The 17,279-nt window shown below is 48.9% G+C and overlaps 1 protein-coding gene across 1 annotated transcript in view; it reads left to right on the top strand.

Moving 5' to 3' along the window:
- The first annotated feature begins 443 nt into the window (after window positions 1-443).
- The window catches only part of EVPL (envoplakin), a 38,349-nt gene continuing 21,513 nt past the window's right edge, over window positions 444-17,279 (top strand). The window contains exons 1-9 of the mRNA XM_038371079.2: window positions 444-871; window positions 8,678-8,777; window positions 9,127-9,281; window positions 11,008-11,131; window positions 11,984-12,109; window positions 13,502-13,540; window positions 14,367-14,528; window positions 14,946-15,053; window positions 17,080-17,175. Of these exons, the coding sequence (XP_038227007.1) occupies window positions 813-871; window positions 8,678-8,777; window positions 9,127-9,281; window positions 11,008-11,131; window positions 11,984-12,109; window positions 13,502-13,540; window positions 14,367-14,528; window positions 14,946-15,053; window positions 17,080-17,175 (969 nt within the window). The 5' untranslated portion in view covers window positions 444-812. The remainder of the gene's footprint in view (window positions 872-8,677; window positions 8,778-9,126; window positions 9,282-11,007; window positions 11,132-11,983; window positions 12,110-13,501; window positions 13,541-14,366; window positions 14,529-14,945; window positions 15,054-17,079; window positions 17,176-17,279) is intronic.

Raw genomic sequence — 17,279 nt, 5'->3', positions numbered from 1 at the left:
AGCTGACCAGAAGAGAGTGTTTTCCAGCAATGAAGTAAAGGATCAGATGCTGTAATAGAAACGTATGATTTTGTAGTGTACATAACACATTGTGGGTGACAGCCCTTTAAAAGGGAGGCTTGGTCTATATATTTCCCTCGGGCCTTTCTTGGTAAGTAGGGTGGCTGCCGTACCTGTGAGAGAAAGCAGGAGCATTAGCCCCCGTTTTGAGAGGTTGGATTGCTTGTCCAAGTTCACCTAGTGAGTCTGCAGTGGAGCTGGGAACAGAACTCAGAACCAAGTGAACTACTTGATCGAAAGGTCCAAAGGCACCAGTATTGCTGCCTAACTGGGAAGCTGCTTTCTCTTTCCTCCTTTCAATAAATGATGTTCCTAATCAGTAAGGAAGATAATTACAAGCTTAGAACTGACATTTAATCAACTGCAGTGGAGTTGCTGGACTTATCCTCTTTTAAGCTAATGATGAGGCAGGATTCTTCCCCTCTACCTGAGAGAAACCTGTGTCTGACTGTGCCAGACAGCCTGTGTAGAGGAACATTCCTCTGAAAAGCAGGGCGGGGTCGCCAGCTCTCCCTCCAGGGCTCTGCACTTTCCACCACAAACTGGTTTTTCTAGTCATTTTTAAAACCAGGCTCTATCCCTGCTTCTGGGTCACCAGTTGCTTGGGGAGGAGCCACCCAGAAACTGCTCTTTTAACCCGCATCAGGCCTTCCTAGCTGGAGCCTGTCATTCCATCTCTGCAGACTAGAGCAGAGAGGCTGTGCCCTGAAAAGCTCTGTGGACACCAGGAAGGGAACTAAATTCCTGCCAAAATGTTCAAGGGAGTGGGCAAGGGCTCCCCAAGCAAAGCGCCTCCAATCAAGCAAACCAGGTAAGTGTGACTCCTGGATCTTCTCCGAGCTCTGATGGGGTTAGAGCATGGATGGGAGAAAAGGCATCCAGGGAAGAGGTGGTCTCTGAATAAACAAGGATGTACAGAATAGTATAGAGGGAAGATCTTCCTACTGAGACCTGAACAAACAAGGTTCTCTTTGGGAATTGCCTGGCAACTTAGCCAAAATCTCCCCTCCCTCCATCAGCTGTGCACTGATTGTCTCCCTGGCACTCTACCCCAGAGGTAGCTGCACGGTTCCTGTCTGAACACCATCTAGTTTTGTGACAGGTTTCAGAGTAGCAGCTGTGTTAGTCTGTATCTGCAAAAAGAACAGGAGTACTTGTGGCACCTTAGAGACTAACAAATTTATTAGAGCTTAAGCTTTTGTAAAGCTCTAGATGCATGTGAGAGATTGCAGTAATTAGCCACCTGGAAGGGGGAGGCATGACCTTAATTTAGGTAAGCAGATGGAAGGCTGTAGTGCAAGATTTCAGAGTAGCAGCCGTGTTAGTCTGTATTCACAAAAAGAAAGGGAGTACTTGTGGCACCTTAGAGACTAGCAAATTTATTTGAGCATAAGCTTTTGTGAGCTACAGCTCACTTCATCGGATGCATTCAGTGGAAAATACAGTGGTGAGATTTATATACACACACAGAGAACATGAAACAAGGGGTTTTATCATACAGTGCAAGAGGCAGCCTCTGGACATGGCCGTTGCCTGTTTCCAAGAGAGGTTCTCTGGCAGACGAACTTCAGCTTATCAAGGTGTAGCTAGACTGTTAATAGCTCAGTGTACCATTTTCAGTGTCTCCAGCCTGTACAGCCCCAGCGGTAGCTGGCAGATGCTGGGGTGATGCTGCCTTACAAGCTGAGATGGACATAAGAGAATGTTAAAACCTTCAGGAAAGGAACCCAAACCAAAGTGTCCAGCTGGCACTAAGCTCAGAGTTCCCCTGCTCTTGGCTGAATGAAACAGGAGGTGGATGGGCTGGGCTGTAAATTGTGGGCATAATTCATCCTGGCTACAGGCATGTAATAGGGTGGCAGAGGTTGCTTCTTTTGGGGGTCTTTAAGCTGGAAGCCAGAGGGCTCCTGATAGGTACAGGCTTCCCTGGGCATCTTTGAGAGGGAGGCCTTGTAAAGAGAGCCCTTTTCTTTATTCATACAGCGGACACCAGCTCAGGCTTATTTGTCACCCTCCTCCCTCTCTGCCATGTTTTCTCAGAATCGTATTCCAGCTGCTGGGATTCGTTTTAAACACTGCTCCCTGCCTGGCCATAGGGGAGGAAGGACAAAGCAAGGCCATTTGTAGATCTACAGAAGCATAAATCATACAGGGCTGCACACATTAGCTCAGCCATAGTTTGCCCGAGAAGGGGCCTGACCAGACAAAGCTGATCTGCAGAGTGGGGGCTCTGAGAGCCGGGTGAGCAGGTTGTCCCATCTACATGCCTATAACTACAGTGTTTAAAAGCAGCTATTCAGTTTGGTTGTACCCTGATTAAGCGGGCCAGTGTGTATGGGCCCCAGATCGCCTATAACCAGGTTAAAGAAACAGGCACTTAACTAAATCCTACATTTGCAAATGTGCTGTCTCACGTTTGCCCCGGTTCCATCGCTCGGCACCTAGTGCAACAGCCTGAGGGCTTGTCTACACGGGCACTTTACAGGGGTGTGAAAAAACACCCCCCTCAGCACAGCAAGGTTCAGTGCAGTAGCATGCCAGTGTAGACAGTGCCGAGAGCCGAGCCCCTCGTGGAGGTGGGTTTTTTAGAGCGCTGGGTGAGCTCTCTCCCAGTGCTTTGCCGTGACCACACAAGCCAGGTTAAAGCGCTGCCCCGTGTGGCCTAGTCTCTGAGGGGCCAAGCGCCCACAGCTAACAGTGAAGACTAGGAAGGTTGCAGGCTCTCAGCACTGGTGTAGCTCAGGTCCCTTTAAGACCTAGCTCTGCAATAAGATCCCTACCCAGAGTCCTCCAGCTTGAGTATTTTAGCCTAAATTTCTACAATCGTCTTTTTTCCAACCTATTTGTGAAGCAATTTGGCCTTGTCCATGTCGACCAGACCAGGCTGTATTGAAACCTCTGAAATTTGATTTAAACAATCCAAATACCTGTCAGCTGGGCACTTCTGCTGTTAAAGCTTTTCCAGACCTATTTTACTGTCTCAGTTTGAGATTGCCCCTATGTTCCCTGGTAAGAAACTCTGGCCAAACTGCCCAGCTGCAACTCTGCTTAGGTAAGGAGTCACCCCAGGGACTCTGCCCTGCCTCCTATGCTGGGTGGGGTGGCAGGGCCTGGAGTCATTCTCAGGACAGTCTATCTCCTGCTCAGAAGATCAAGCCAGGCTGCTCGGGTTTATTGAAGGGCACCAGCCTATTGAGAAATGATAAGGCCTGGCACCTACAAAGTGTTTTACAAACATTAACTAATCCAGCCTCAGCCTGTGGGGTTGGTCAGTATCATCCCTGTGTCTGAGAAGAAGAAACTAAGGGAGAGAGGTCAAATGGCTTGTCCTATGTCCTGGTGAGAGTTAAGTGTCTCCTGGCTCCCAACCCTGTGCTCAGACCACTCAGAGCACCCAAGGGAAGCCTGGTGCTGTATATGCAATCAAACACAGGAGGAGGGAGAATTGAATCTGGTCTGGCAGAGCTTGCTGCCATGGGTGCGGGGAATTGGTAGGTTTTTTAGGTGTCTACCAATGAGTCCTGGAGTGGCCAGGTGAGCCTGGGTGTTAACAAAAAGAAAAGGAGTACTTGTGACACCTTAGAGACTAACAAATTTATTAGAGCATAAGCTTTCGTGAGCTACAGCTCACTTCATCGGATGCATTTGGTGGAAAAAACAGAGGGTCCTCTGTTTTTTCCACCAAATGCATCCGATGAAGTGAGCTGTAGCTCACGAAAGCTTATGCTCTAATAAATTTGTTAGTCTCTAAGGTGCCACAAGTACTCCTTTTCTTTTTGCGAATACAGACTAACACGGCTGCTACTCTGAAACCTGCGTGTTAACAGACTCTGATTTCCTGGGTAGCCTGTTCCTACCACCTCTCTGGAGTAGCTACATTTGAACAAGAAGAACGGTATGGTACCAAGGCAGGACCTATGGAGGGTTTGCAGGATTGGGCTATCAATTGTAGCAGGATGCAGCAGGCAAAGGCCCATGCAGTGTGCAGGAGAGGCTCCTATGCATACCAAGATGCTAAGCACTAAGCAGGCTTGGGAGCTCTCCAGTGCCCATCCGTTCCTTTGAGCCTGATGCAGAATGAAGCAGATTAGCAGCAGCTTTCACTTGGGACTACAAGGAAAATGCCCATTGTTAGGGGGAATTACTAGGGGAATTTGGGAGAGGGGAATAGGAATGATGCTTGTAGTCCTATTGAAGTGCAGCAGGACAGATTAAAATAAGAGCCGGGAAATGATCATGTTTGTGCTAGAAAGAAAAAGACTCTGTCCCATCAGGACAACTGGCCCCCTTCACAGAAGGGGTGGGTCCTAGGGAGTAAACCGAAGAATAATTAGAATAGTGCTTGATCCCTTCAAAGCATTAGTCCTTACCATCCCATGTGAAGGGGAAAGATTAGTATCCCCCCTCACTGATGAGGAAATAAACCTCTGCCAACAGGAACACTGGTGCATCCCTATTGCAGTCAACATAGTTGCACCTGAGTAAATTAGGTTAGAATCCAGCCACATGAGATTAAATAACTTGTCCAGGACTACTCTCTTAGGTTCCTGGCTCCGAATATCCTGCCCCATTTGTTAGTTCAACTTGTCTCTTTCCAGGCTCAAATAGTCCATGCTTTAGCTTTTCCACATGAGGACCCTTGCTTCCAGGCTTCCCGCCACCTGGATCATAAATGCTAGGCTCTATATGGGAATGGCAAGACTGCCCCCAGGATACTTGATCCTTCAGGCTTCATCCGTAGTCAGAAGATATTGACAAAATGGAAGTAGGGGAGAAGAGGGCAACCGGAACTGTCAGCGGGGCTGGAGAGAGTGACTTCTGGGGAAAGGCTGAGTTATGCAGCTAATCAGTCAGCCAAGAGTGGATAGCAGCATAATGCCCGGAGATCTGAAAGGGGTAATCACCATAGACGGAGCGGAATTGGCATTGCCTTTCTGTAAGATGTAACAGTTAATAGAACAGTCTCTCAAGGGAAGGGCTGCAATCCGCCCTGATGTCAGGCCTATCCGCTGCTTCAGTGTCCCTTTCCTGGGGTCCCCGATCACGGTCCATACCCTATAAGTACATCCCTTCCTCGGCGTTCTGTGCTGTTAAATAACAGGTCAGTGTCAACCCAGACTCTATAGTTCATGCAGCCCCTTGTTGGGCTCAATAGTTCCTTTCCAAAGGCCAAGTCCTTCTGCCTGGTGTTGCCTAACACCTCTTCCCTGTAAGGTGTCTGTCTGCCCCTGTTCCTCATGGCAGGTGGCTCCTTTCTCTCTGACTGGGGTGGAGAGCCCCTTCCCAGGTCCTCTCTCATCCCAAATTTCCTGCTGTAGCCTTTCTATTCCCTGAAAGTCTGTGTTCCTCTGATTGAGCAGGAGGTCTCTCTCATGAGACACAGCACCTCTTCTCTGAGGATCAGGTGACCACCCATCTACCACCTGATTCCGGGCCTCAAATGCCATCAACTGCAGAAGCAGTCTAGACCTGGCACAGGCAAGGCTGAGCCCCAAACCCCTTGGCTTTGGAACATTAAACTGAAGATTGTACAAAGCCCTCTCACGTACACTGTAGGGAACAGTTATGCTATATGGGATGGGGGGCAGTTGGACTAGATGAAAGGCTGGGTCTCTAATTTCCATTATTCTGGCTTGGTGGTCCCCTGGCCCAAGGAAGGATGGCTTTTGGATTTCTCCTCTCCTGTTTTCCTGAATGCACACAAGGAGATAACACTCCATGAAGCCCGAGAATAAAGTGATTCAGCCAGCTCTGAAGCCAGTTTGGAAGGGAATGCAGTCCTCACAGTCCATGAGCAAATAACCTTTCATTAGAAGCTATAAACTTCAGATCTGGATGGGAACTTCTCCCTAGTTTGGGGTATGGGGTGGCATTCAGGCACATGGTGTTGGTTTGGCCATTGTTTCGAGACAGGGGTCAGTGCAAATTCTGGCTCCAAATCCAGACTCTCCCAAAGCTCAAGGCTGTTCAGCTGTGGGAGCTTAGCCCAGGCCCATCTCAAGGGCTGTTATTCAGAAGGACAGGGGTGACTTTCCCCTGCCCCTATCAGCTGGCTCAGAAACGCAAAAGCGGAATTCGGAGCAAGTGAATTCATTCACTGCTCTGTCTCGACATGCAGCAAGGCAGTGAGTCATGGTCCCCTCCCAGAGCAGAGAGCCAGGGCAGGAATCCTGGGTGGTGCTCAAATGTTTGCTCTTGGAGCTCCTCCTCATTCCAGAGAAGGGGAGTTGCCAGGGGTGTCAGTGAAGAGTGAGGATCTTGTGTAATGGACTGAAAAATGAAAAAAACAGCCTGGTACATGCACTGACTAAGCAGGGACAGGCTCCTGGCTGGTTGCTCCTTTAAAGTCCCCCTCAGCCCCTTGTCTAGCCAGATGCACGGGACAGGCCCACGGCTGCACCTTCCACAATTTATCCAAGGGTTCTGCAATTTATCCTGCGAGTCTCGCTACCACAGACATGCTGTGCATGTGTTCTCTGTGTACGTGTGTATCACATGGGGGTGAGATCCACAGCACAAAGTGCACTTCCCACCTGGGAAGCGGGGCTGATCTACACAGAGGAGAACAACACTTTACCACTTTCCAAGAGCTTTGCACACACTAGTCTTCACAGTCCCCCGGTAAGTCAGCTCAGGCCCATTTTCCCCCTCCTACAGAAGGGGAAACTGAGGCACAGAGGTGCTGTGACTCTTGCCCAAAGCCACTGAAGGAATCAGGAGCTGCTGATTCTCAGGCCAATGCTGAAAACCGCGGACTACGCCACACTCTTGAGAAATAAAAAGAAGGGGTGAAGCAAACCGATTGAGTGAGAAATGAGAAAGCTGGTGTGAATTGAGCATGAGCTAGAAAGGCATCTCGGAATGGGCACACGGCTCAGGGCGTGTCTGAGCAGATGAATGAGTGTGTGCCTCTGGCTGATTGTGTAAGTGCATATCTGTCGCTGTATGTGTGTAGGTGTCTAATGCATGTTAGTGCATGCGCTTCTCAGACAGAACCACATCTCTGACTGCTGCAATGTATGTTTGTGTCTTGGCGTGGGTGCACGTCTGAGTGAAACTAGGTAGCTGGCTGTATGTTTCTATTATGTTTTTGTGTCACCTTTAGGCCAAATGCAGCTCTGGTGAAAGCAGGTACAACTCCCATGAACGTTCTTGGTCCAGATTCATTGGTGAGGTGTATTCCATGTTGGGTGTAAGTTAGCCAGTAAACAGATGTAACTAGCCAAGAAATGTAACTTACATCTGTAGGGCCGACCTTCCCCCATGCTATTCATTTGTGTGCGTCTCCCCATCCCCACCCCTACACAAGGCTTTATGCAGATTGCACCATCCCCAGCCCTTAAGAAGCAGCCCCCTAATTTGACTTGTGCAGTCCTCTCCAACTACACCAACCATTCCATTTCTTCAGAGTGAAAGTTACATTCATTTTCAGCACCCACTGAGTGCAATATCACTGCTGGTTATGATACTGGAGTCCTGTTTTCTGACCAGTAAGCTGACACATATTTGACATCACTGTTTACATCACTGCTGATTTTGGCCCTGTGTGTGTACAGCTAGTACATAAGTGCACCCAGATGCATGTGTGTCTCTGAACAAAGCTTGTGTTTGTACGCCTGACAGGTGAATCTTGTATGTCTCTGTAAGTGCATATCTGAGTATTCATGGTACAGCTCTCTGCCTGTCAGTGGCACAATCTCCACCCTGGAGGGGAAGCAGGTGTTCACCTAGGGCAGAAACGATCAGAAACAGCAAAATATTCAGTAACTGTGGATAACCGCAGGGCTGGGAGGGACAGGCATTTATTGGCTTGCCGAGGGCAGCAGAGCCGGCTCTGCCTGGATGGGTCCCACACAGTACCATGTGAGGGCACTGTATAATGCAAGGGCAACAATGCCCGAGTGCATTCCCAGGGTTTTCACATTAAATGGGATAGGGAATGTGAAGGTAATAAATGGAAATCGGATGACAGTGAAATCTGCTTATTGTGTGCGGCAATCTGAAGGAAGCCCAGCAGGGAGGTATGGCTACAGACACAAGGGACCGGGTTCACTCCTGCATGACTCCAGTTATACACCGGTGAAACTGCACTGAAAACAGCTGGGTTGCATCAGGTGGAGTGATGCAGTGGTGAATGGTGCACAAGGATCCAAAAGGTGGTATTACCACAGCTGGTGATGTGAAACGTGCAGGAGATTGCAACTGCCCTAGCAAGAATCCAGGGAAATGGCAGGGGCCTTGCTTGTCCCAACAGAGTGATATTATGGCATTGTTAACTCTCCAACTCCAAAAGTCTGAATCTTACCACACCAAAAGCTGCTGTAAAACACACCAGCAGCACTTCGTGTGCAAAAAGCACTCAAAAGAGACAGCAGAGGAGGGAAATGGAGTAAGACGATTCGTGCGCAATGTTGAACTAAACCTGGGACTGCATGGACCGTTCCCCTTTGCTGCCTCATAGACCTGAGTTTCCTGCAGCCTGAGAGAACCAGATAGTAACGGGCCTGATGAACCCACATCCGTGTGGCTGTTTAGAAGGGTTCCAGCTAGTGAGTGAGACCCACCTCTGCAAGGGTGGTTTGCTTTTATCCACTTGCTTGTTTCTACTTCCCTTCAGGTCCTCGACCAATGAACTGGCCATACTTGTCTCCCGCATGCAGAAGAATGCCGACCAGGTGGAAAAGGACATTCTGGAAACACAGTCCAAGCTCAAACAGGTAACTGCTGGGCAAAGAGAAGGGTGGCAATGTAGGCATGAGACAAAGGTGCTGGTGGGGAGTAAGGATATCAGCATTTGGCCACGTGTAGTGAGCCAGCGAGATGCCACGAAATGCAGTACCAATGACAGTTGCGCAGGTGTTTGCATCAATCATGGCATCTAGGCAATGCCTTCATGGATAACTTGAGCCTGGATCACTTACAGATAAAAGAGGGATCTAGATGATAGGGTAGACTCACTAGGTGAGCCTGTGAAAACCAGGCATCCAGAGAGATCACACCCTGTATCAATGCTCTGACCTAGATCTCTCGATGGGGGGCTTTGTGGCTGTTCTCTTTGGATGACAGGACATAAGTAACTACCAGCAGAACAAGGCTTTAGAGTTCCAGCAGGAGAATGCAAAAAACCTGAAGGAAGCCGAGACCCTGCTGAAGGACCTCTTCCTGGATGTGGATAAAGCAAAGAGGCTGAAGCATCCCCAAGCCATCGAAATAGAAAAAGAGTGAGTGGAGAATGCATGTCTCACGCTGCTCTCCTCTGGGCTGGGCACAAAGCTGGGATAAACGGGAGTCTGAAGTATTCTTAATTGAGTGACTTAGTGAGCTGAGCAAAGCAGTCAGGGTCCAGTCCTATCTCTGGCAATTATTAAGATTTATTATTGGTATTGCAGTAGCACCTGGGAACTCCAGTCACTGACCAGGATCTCACTGTGCTAGGCTCTGTACAAACTCAGAACCAAAAGATGGTCCCTGCCCCAAAGAACTTATGTGACTCTCTGTGACTTTGGTCAGTTACCTTCTCTGCCTCAGTTTCCCCATTGATAAACTGGGAATAATACCTCCGTCAGAGGGGTTTTGCAAGGACTGAATAGTAAATGTTTATAAGGGTCTTTGAACATGGAAAGTTTTGTATAAGCTGTAAGCATTGTTGTTGTCTCATGCCTGAAGGTTCTTGTTGTTCTCCACTCTCTAATGCAATAGGTTTCGATTAAACGTTGGTGGAACAAAACATAAAATATCATGGGGCACATTCCCGAAAATGCAGCCTGATATCCACACCTATGTTATGTGTGCAGGGACACAGATATTTAGACATCTGAATCCCCCTGTGTGCGTACAAACGAGCCATGTGCACACACTGCTACTGCGGTCATTGCATGTGCAAATGTGAGTGTATGTGAATAAATAGCATCTAAAAGGGAACATTTCTGAGCCTCCAATATCCAGACATATGGCAAACCAGCTACAAAGCTGAAATATCACCACCTGGCATATCGTATTGTGTTAGTATTAATACCTCATAGCACTGTTCATTCATAGATCTCAAAGCACATTGCAAAGGATCATTGTACAGAGGGGAGGAACAGGGAGGCAAAGTGACTTGCCAAAGGTTACCCTGAAAAGTCAGTGGCAGAGCCAGGAATAGAAACCAGGTCTCCTGAGCTCCAGACCAGTGCACTGGTCACTAAGGCTAGGTCTACGCTGAGCATCTTACAGCTGTGCCGCTACAGCAGTGCCACGATAAGGTACGCAGTGTAGCCGCTCTCTCCTGCCAACAAAATAAAACCACCCCCAACGAAGGGCAGTGGCTTTGTCGGTGGGAGAGAGTGTCTCCCACTGACAAAGCGCTGTCCACACCGACGAAAGTGCAGTGTAGACATAGCCACCCTGCTTCCTAAAAAACCCAATACAACCAGCGGGAGCGTGGTTTCCCTACTGCAGCACAAAGCGAAGCCCTGGAAAAGAGCACCGTGGGTTAAAGCTATATAGTATAGCAGCAGAATAGCTTGAAGCACCATCTCTCACGTGAGTAATCATTTTTAACGCACTCTCCCCCTCTCTAGAATGAAAATCTGAACGGAAAAATACTCTGTACTCCTTACATTTTGGAGTGATTTAATTTTCCTTCTCGGGAGGGATAAAAGTGCCCCTCCTGAGCTCTGTGCAAGCAACAATGCCTGCGTTCCATTCCCATGCTCCCCCTCGGGCTTAGCTCAGGAGAGAAACCCCCAAGCCAGAGAGCATCTCGGCATGTGCCACGCACCACAAGGATGGCTGGTGGGTCAAGTGGGGAAAGCAGAACATGCTGGGTTCTCTGGGTGAAATCCTGGCTCCACAAAACTCCCTTTGACTCCTGTGGGGCCAGGATTTTGCCCTGCATTCTGTTGTAGTCACCACAGAGAATTGGCAATGAGGTGTGCATCTCGTTCCTCCCTCCCTTACATACAGCATCAAGCAGCTCCATGACCGTGTTACACACCAATGTGCCGAATATCGAGATCTCTATGAAAAATTGAACGTTCCTGAAGGGGGTTCCAAGGTGGACTGGGCCAAAATTCTAGACCAGAAGCAGGTAAAAGCAGCAGTTCCAGCTGCTTTTTGGGGCAGATGCATGCTCTGGGAACGTCGATGCCAGCCCTCCTATATCAGCAAGCAAAACAAGGCCACTAATGTGTCTGAGATTCTATACACACCTACCAACCACTGCCCTCTCCCTTCAGATTAGCCACAGCTAACAAGTATGACTCCCTCCGGGGGTGGGGAATGATATTGGTGATTTTTTCTAACATCCCATGTGACAGGAGATATTTTTCCGTTCTGAGCATTTGTTGGTGATTTACCATGCTGATCCTGTTAGTGGGGTGAACAGGCTGCCTCTATAACTAGCAGGTGCCCTCAGTGCATATTGTGGCCTTTGCTATATTGCAACGTCTGGGTGTGTAGCACCTACGCTTGAGTGAACTTAGACTAATTTGGCTCCAGCCTGAGCTCTGGGACCCTCCCACCTCGCAGGCTCCTGCCTGAGCCAGAACAGCTGCACTGCAGCTAAACAGCCCCTTAGCCCAAGCCCCACGAGACAGAGTCAGCTGGCACAGGCCAGCTGTGGGTTTTTAACTGCTGTGTAGACTGACCCATTGTTGGGCAATGTGGCATGAATATCCTCTCTTTGCCCTCTATGCATTTGACAAATAGCTGAAAGGAATAAAAGTAACCAAACATGCTTAGAAATTGGCCATATGGTCTCTTCCTATTTGAAGGGAGGCGTGAGGGTACTGGCCAGTTTCCAATTCCCAGTACCAAAGTGCAGTGGAAAGTTCCCAACAGAACCTTTTGCACTAGCCTCTGGCGGTAGGAAATTAGGGAAGGGTGCTTTCTGTCCCCTAGAGAAAGACACATGCTCACCACACAGCTCATTTGTGTGCAGAAGCAAGTCAGCGCGGGACAATATGGCCCCACTGTGCCAGAGCTGGAGAAGCAAATAGCAGAGCACAACATCCTCCAGAAGGAGATAGAAGCCTATGGTCTCCAGATCAAGAACCTCCACCGCCCGGTAAGGTACCTTCCCTCCATCTCCTACCCCATCTCCACTCATAACGCTGTGAGCCCTACTCCCAGTCCTGGTGGGAATCCCAGGGATCCAACATCTCCATTAAGAAAAGGAGTACTTGTGGCACCTTAGAGACTAACAAATTTATTAGAGCATAAGCTTTCGTGAGCTACAGCTCACTTCATCGGATGCATTCGATGAAGTGAGCTGTGGCTCACGAAAGCTTATGCTCTAATAAATTTGTTAGTCTCTAAGGTGCCACAAGTACTCCTTTTCTTTTTGCGAATACAGACTAACATGGCTGCTACTCTGAAACCAACATCTCCATTGTCATTGTCGCCTCCATTCTGTACCACGCTAACACGGCTTCAATCACAGCCACACACAGGGCTATTGATCACATCTGTACTGCACGAGTTAGTATATGGCACTGACTACTCTCCCACAGCTCTGCTGGTCCCAGTGCAAAGCCTGGGGTGGATTCTTTGGGGCCAGTCTGGTTCAAAATTCATGCCTGGAACCTGGGTGGGTCTCACTAAAATATCACTCCAGAATATTTGAACTGTCAAGTGGCCACCAAGTGTTGAATGTCACCATGAAAAGGTTGTGGTTTTTTTGTTGTTGTTGGTTTTTTTTGAAGCTTTGTTTATTGTTGGCCTTTGGAGGTTCAAGCCTCTCTCCGGCCAACTTTTTGGCCTTTGTTGCCTCTTCTGAGTCCTGTGAGCCCATGAGTAGGCACCGCTGGTTGAGCGATAACCCAGCTCCATTATCAGAGATTTCTATGGAAGCAATGGGTCCTGGTAACGGTGTGCAGGATCATAGGACACATTTGCTGGGCAGGTAACCAGCGTTACTGTATTTTGTGAGAGAGGGGTGTGGTCTGTTGTTTTTGATCCCAGGCCTGGGAGCCAGAAATGCCCGTCTGTGTGACTTTGGGCAAATCACTTAATCACTTTACGCCTCAGCTTTGCCATTAGTGAAGTGTGAATAACAGCATCTTGCTGAGACGAGGTTTAATTAAGGCCTATAAACTACAGTAAAAGCACTGATGGTCAGCGTCTGCTAACCAGTAGCCAAACACTGAAGCGGATTGACCCAGACAGTGGCATGATCCATGTAGCATCTGGGTTTGCTCCATTTGTCCTGAACAGCAGATAACGCGGCTGAGACTAGGCCTGGAACAGCTCTACCAGGAGAGCGAGAAGGAGGTTTTCATTTGGTGGAGGCAGCAAGAAAGCTGCCTCAGCTGGAAGCCAGTCTGTGTACTCTGCACAATGGCTTTGGGACGGTTCTTGGGCAGTTTGCAAATGCATGTGCAAGTGTTTATCAAACCCGCAACTTTACTGACTGCCCTGTTTTCCCTCTTCCTTTGACGGGGGCCGGATAACACTACAGAATGCAGCAGATTTAAAGAGCCAGTACAAGGACTTGCTGGTAAGAGTCTTGCTCAGTGTGATGCGCCTTGCAAGGATGTGTTGCTTTGAGTCAGCGTTAGGGGAAATTGGCTTGGGCTGGTTCTTTGGATATTCCAACTGGTGGGTCGGGCAGTGCCATGTCGGTGACCCATTTCCCAGGGCAGGGAGGGAATGCAGCTGAGTCTGGGGGCAAACGCCACTTTGTGTAGCTTCTTCACATCACAGGGCCTGATTTTCTCCTGTCTGGGGCAAATCAAGAGCAGCTGCATTGGATCAAGAAGCACTAGGCCAGTGCACGTGAGGAGAATCACACCCGTTGTCTTGTTTGTGACCCCACAGTCCATTTCTCTGGAGAGGATTAAATTGCCACAAGCAGGGGATTATGGGTATGGTTTGGGAATCTGGGGGACCAAACCCCCAGATCCAAACACCCCTAGACCTTGGGGTTTATTCAAAATCCAGATCCAAATTTTTCAGCTTAAGCCTGTCTCTGATTAGGAGCCCAAATGGGGAATAAGCAGCTGGGGGAGAGGAGTTTGCAACTGTCCTCCCTAGTTAAAACCAAGGAAGGACAAATAGGGCAAATATCCCCCACAGTGGAAACCTTTCTCAGCCTCCCCTGAAGCGTCAACACGGCTTCAGATTCTGGTTTGACAAAATCATCCTGTTTGAAAAGAATGAGGGAAGAGGGAATGAAAATTACATCAGATAAGAACCGGTGAGGGGCAGCTGTTTGAAAAGGCCTCTGGGGATCTGTTAACAGATGAACACTAACCAAGCGGGGAAGGGACTGGACTCTTCTCAGTCCAGATGCTGACGTCTCCTCTCTTTGATATGAATGGCAGAAAGCCTCAATCTGGCGAGGGCAGAGCCTGGGCAGTCTGTACAACCACCTGCAAGGCTGCACCAAGGAGCTGGGTTACCTCACGGACCAGCAGAACAAAATTCTGAAGCAGGACTGGAGCGACCAAATGGCTGACCTGCCTGGGGTGCGCCGGGAGTATGAGGTAAATGCTCTGCAGGCCTCTCTGCGTCAGTGAGATGGGGTGTCTCTATTCAGCAAAATCCTCATTTCAGGTTGGAGGAGGATTCTCTCTAGCTGACCTCTCTCCTCCTGGTACAGCTAGCCAGCTAATTAGTTACTAACCCAAAAACAACACCAAGTCACAGAGAACCCGGGAATGAAAATGTAGTTAGGACAAACATGGCTCTGCTTCGTCTCAGCCAGCCCCATGCATGGCTGTCTCCAGCCTCCCACCGGCATTTACACATTGCTGCTTCTTCTCTTTCCCCTGAATGCTTGTGCATTCATGTGAGCCAGGTGACCACTATTTTACAACCTGCAACTACCATTTCTCTGCCACGCTGACTCGGGCAGCCTGACTTGTGACCCAGGCATTTAAATCCCTTCACTTCTCCTGCAGAACTTCAAGGCTAATGAGCTGCTTAATCAGGAGGAGTATGTGAACCAGCTCCAGGATGACGGAGACAGGATGATTGAACTGAAGCACCCAGCTGTGGAGCCAATACAGGTAGGGGACCCAGGTTGGAGCCTGTTTTCCTTCCCCCACCCTGCCATACTGAGCTTCCCTCCAGGACACTGGCTCCAAAGTCATGCACCAAGAAGGGACATGAAGCGAGGCATTACAGAGAGACTCCCTTTGATACAAGACCCACGGAAGGAAGAGCTGATTTTGCAGAATATGTTCTCCCTGCCCCAGACAAAGGTCTGTATACACAACAAAAGCTCTGCATGAGCTAGCCAGCCTGAGCTAGCCTGAATCCAGCTCGCGCAGCTTCAGCCTGGGTAGTATAAGCCCAGCAAGGAGTCTGGGTACGAGCTCAGCTCGCTAGCTCTGCTGTCTTCACTGCTATTGTTACCTACACTAGCTGAATTCAGGCTGAATTCATTGTTGTTGTGTAGACAGACCTTAGATCAGATTCCTGCTTGTTGAGGCCCTTTCAAGTGAGCACTTGATGAAGGGAACTGTGTGCAAAGTGAGCGTAACTTAGATCAGCTTGTCAGCTGGTGAGGATCAAATTTGACCCGAGGTAAGCAGGCTCAGTCCCCATTGTTTTCAGTCCAAGTTACCCTTGCTTACACAAGGGTCTGAATTTGATCCCTACAGGATTTAACTTGCCTTGAAGTCAAAGGGAGCTGTACCTGCTTATACCAAGGCTGATTTTAGCCCTGTTAGCATGAGTTAAATCATATGAGGAGCTGCTTTATCATCCAGCCCTTCTATCTGTCGCTCTACCTGCTACATACCATCTGTCTGTCTCCTTGGCATGTCAGTTACACCAGGATTGCACTGCCACTGAATAACAAATCAGTCAAGTCACCATCAGTGCCACTTCCACACACACGCACTCTCTGACCAGCTCACACCTGCTGTGTAAATTGCACCATCACTGCCGATTTGGGGCCTCAAAAATTCTCCTGGCTGCTTTGGGCCCTACATTTTCCAGCAAGCTGAATGATCAAATGCAGCAGAAAGTCAATCTGTTTAAAAGGCAAAATCAGGGACAGTCAACCTTCAGTCCTGAATGCTGTCTCAGCAGCTGCTCCCTTCCAGGGCAAGGGAAGGGAACAGACTTGTTGCACCAGTATGGTATGGTCTCGGGGGTTGGTTTTGTTTCTTATGGAGCAGGTTTTTCCGGTGGCTGTGCGACTGAGAACACAGTTCTGGCCGACTCTGGAAGACTCTTTATAAAAGCTGGATCTGCTGCAGTCTAAGGGTTGAGTTTTCCTGCATAAGAGAGACAGTCTGTAAAAACAAGTCCATCCTGAAAAGATGAAAAAGGCCTTAGCTTCTAGAGTGTGGACACCAAGTAACCGAATCTGGGCTTCAGCCTCCCCCATCTGAACCCGACCAAGGTCACAAGAGAAGAGGAAGTCCTTTCCCTGCTTCATGAATCAGGGAAACAAAAGTTGCTAGAGTGGTTGAAGTGAGGTCACAAGGTCCTCTTGACCTCTCACCCTTCCGTTAGAGCTGCCGTCTTCCCCTCATGGAAATCCTTTTCCCTCCCTCCATGTGTGTCATTCAGCACTTGCATCACTGCATCTCCTCCAGGGCTGAGAGTATTGACTGACTGTTCCAGACCAACGGGAATCTGAGAGCAATACAGACTGCTTGCATCCCATTGGAAATCATATAAATATGATGCTCTCAGCCTTCAGCCAGTCCCGAGAGAAGCAATGCCCTCAAGCACTAGAGATGACGCTCATTTGAAGGGCTGTATTTTTTTTTTCAGAGATGACCTCAATGCTGCAGATATGCATCTGCAATTAAACATGGGTGCAAATCTGCATCCACAACACTGGAGTCGGAGTTGAGGCCCTGTTAGAAACGGGGGCCTAAAAATGTAAGGTGGCTGTTCACAGTCTCATGCTCTGGCTCTGAATGTTCTTTCCCTGCCATCTCTCTTAGGGCTCAGCAGCAGTTGCTAGCAGCTGCTGTGATCTCTGGGACTTGAGGAGATGCAGAGAGGAAACACAAGGGCTAGGGAGTTAAGACTAGAAGGACACAGGTTAGAACTGCTTCTGTCCCACTGCAGGCTCACCAGGAAGCCTTGAGGAACGAGTGGCAGAATTTCCTCAACCTCTGCATCTGCCAGGAGAGTCAGCTGAAGAGCGTGGAGAGCTACAAGAAGGTACAATGGGTCCAGCAGAGGGCACAATTTTTTGCCACAGGGAACTTTTCGCAAGCGGTGTGTGTGCAAAATTTGTCATCTGATGGGGATCACACTCGGCCCCG

This window comes from Dermochelys coriacea, chromosome 14 (assembly GCF_009764565.3).
Source record: "Dermochelys coriacea isolate rDerCor1 chromosome 14, rDerCor1.pri.v4, whole genome shotgun sequence".
NCBI lineage: Eukaryota > Metazoa > Chordata > Testudines > Dermochelyidae > Dermochelys > Dermochelys coriacea.
Note: the sequence above shows the minus strand (reverse complement) of the source record. Positions and strands in the feature narration are given on the sequence as shown.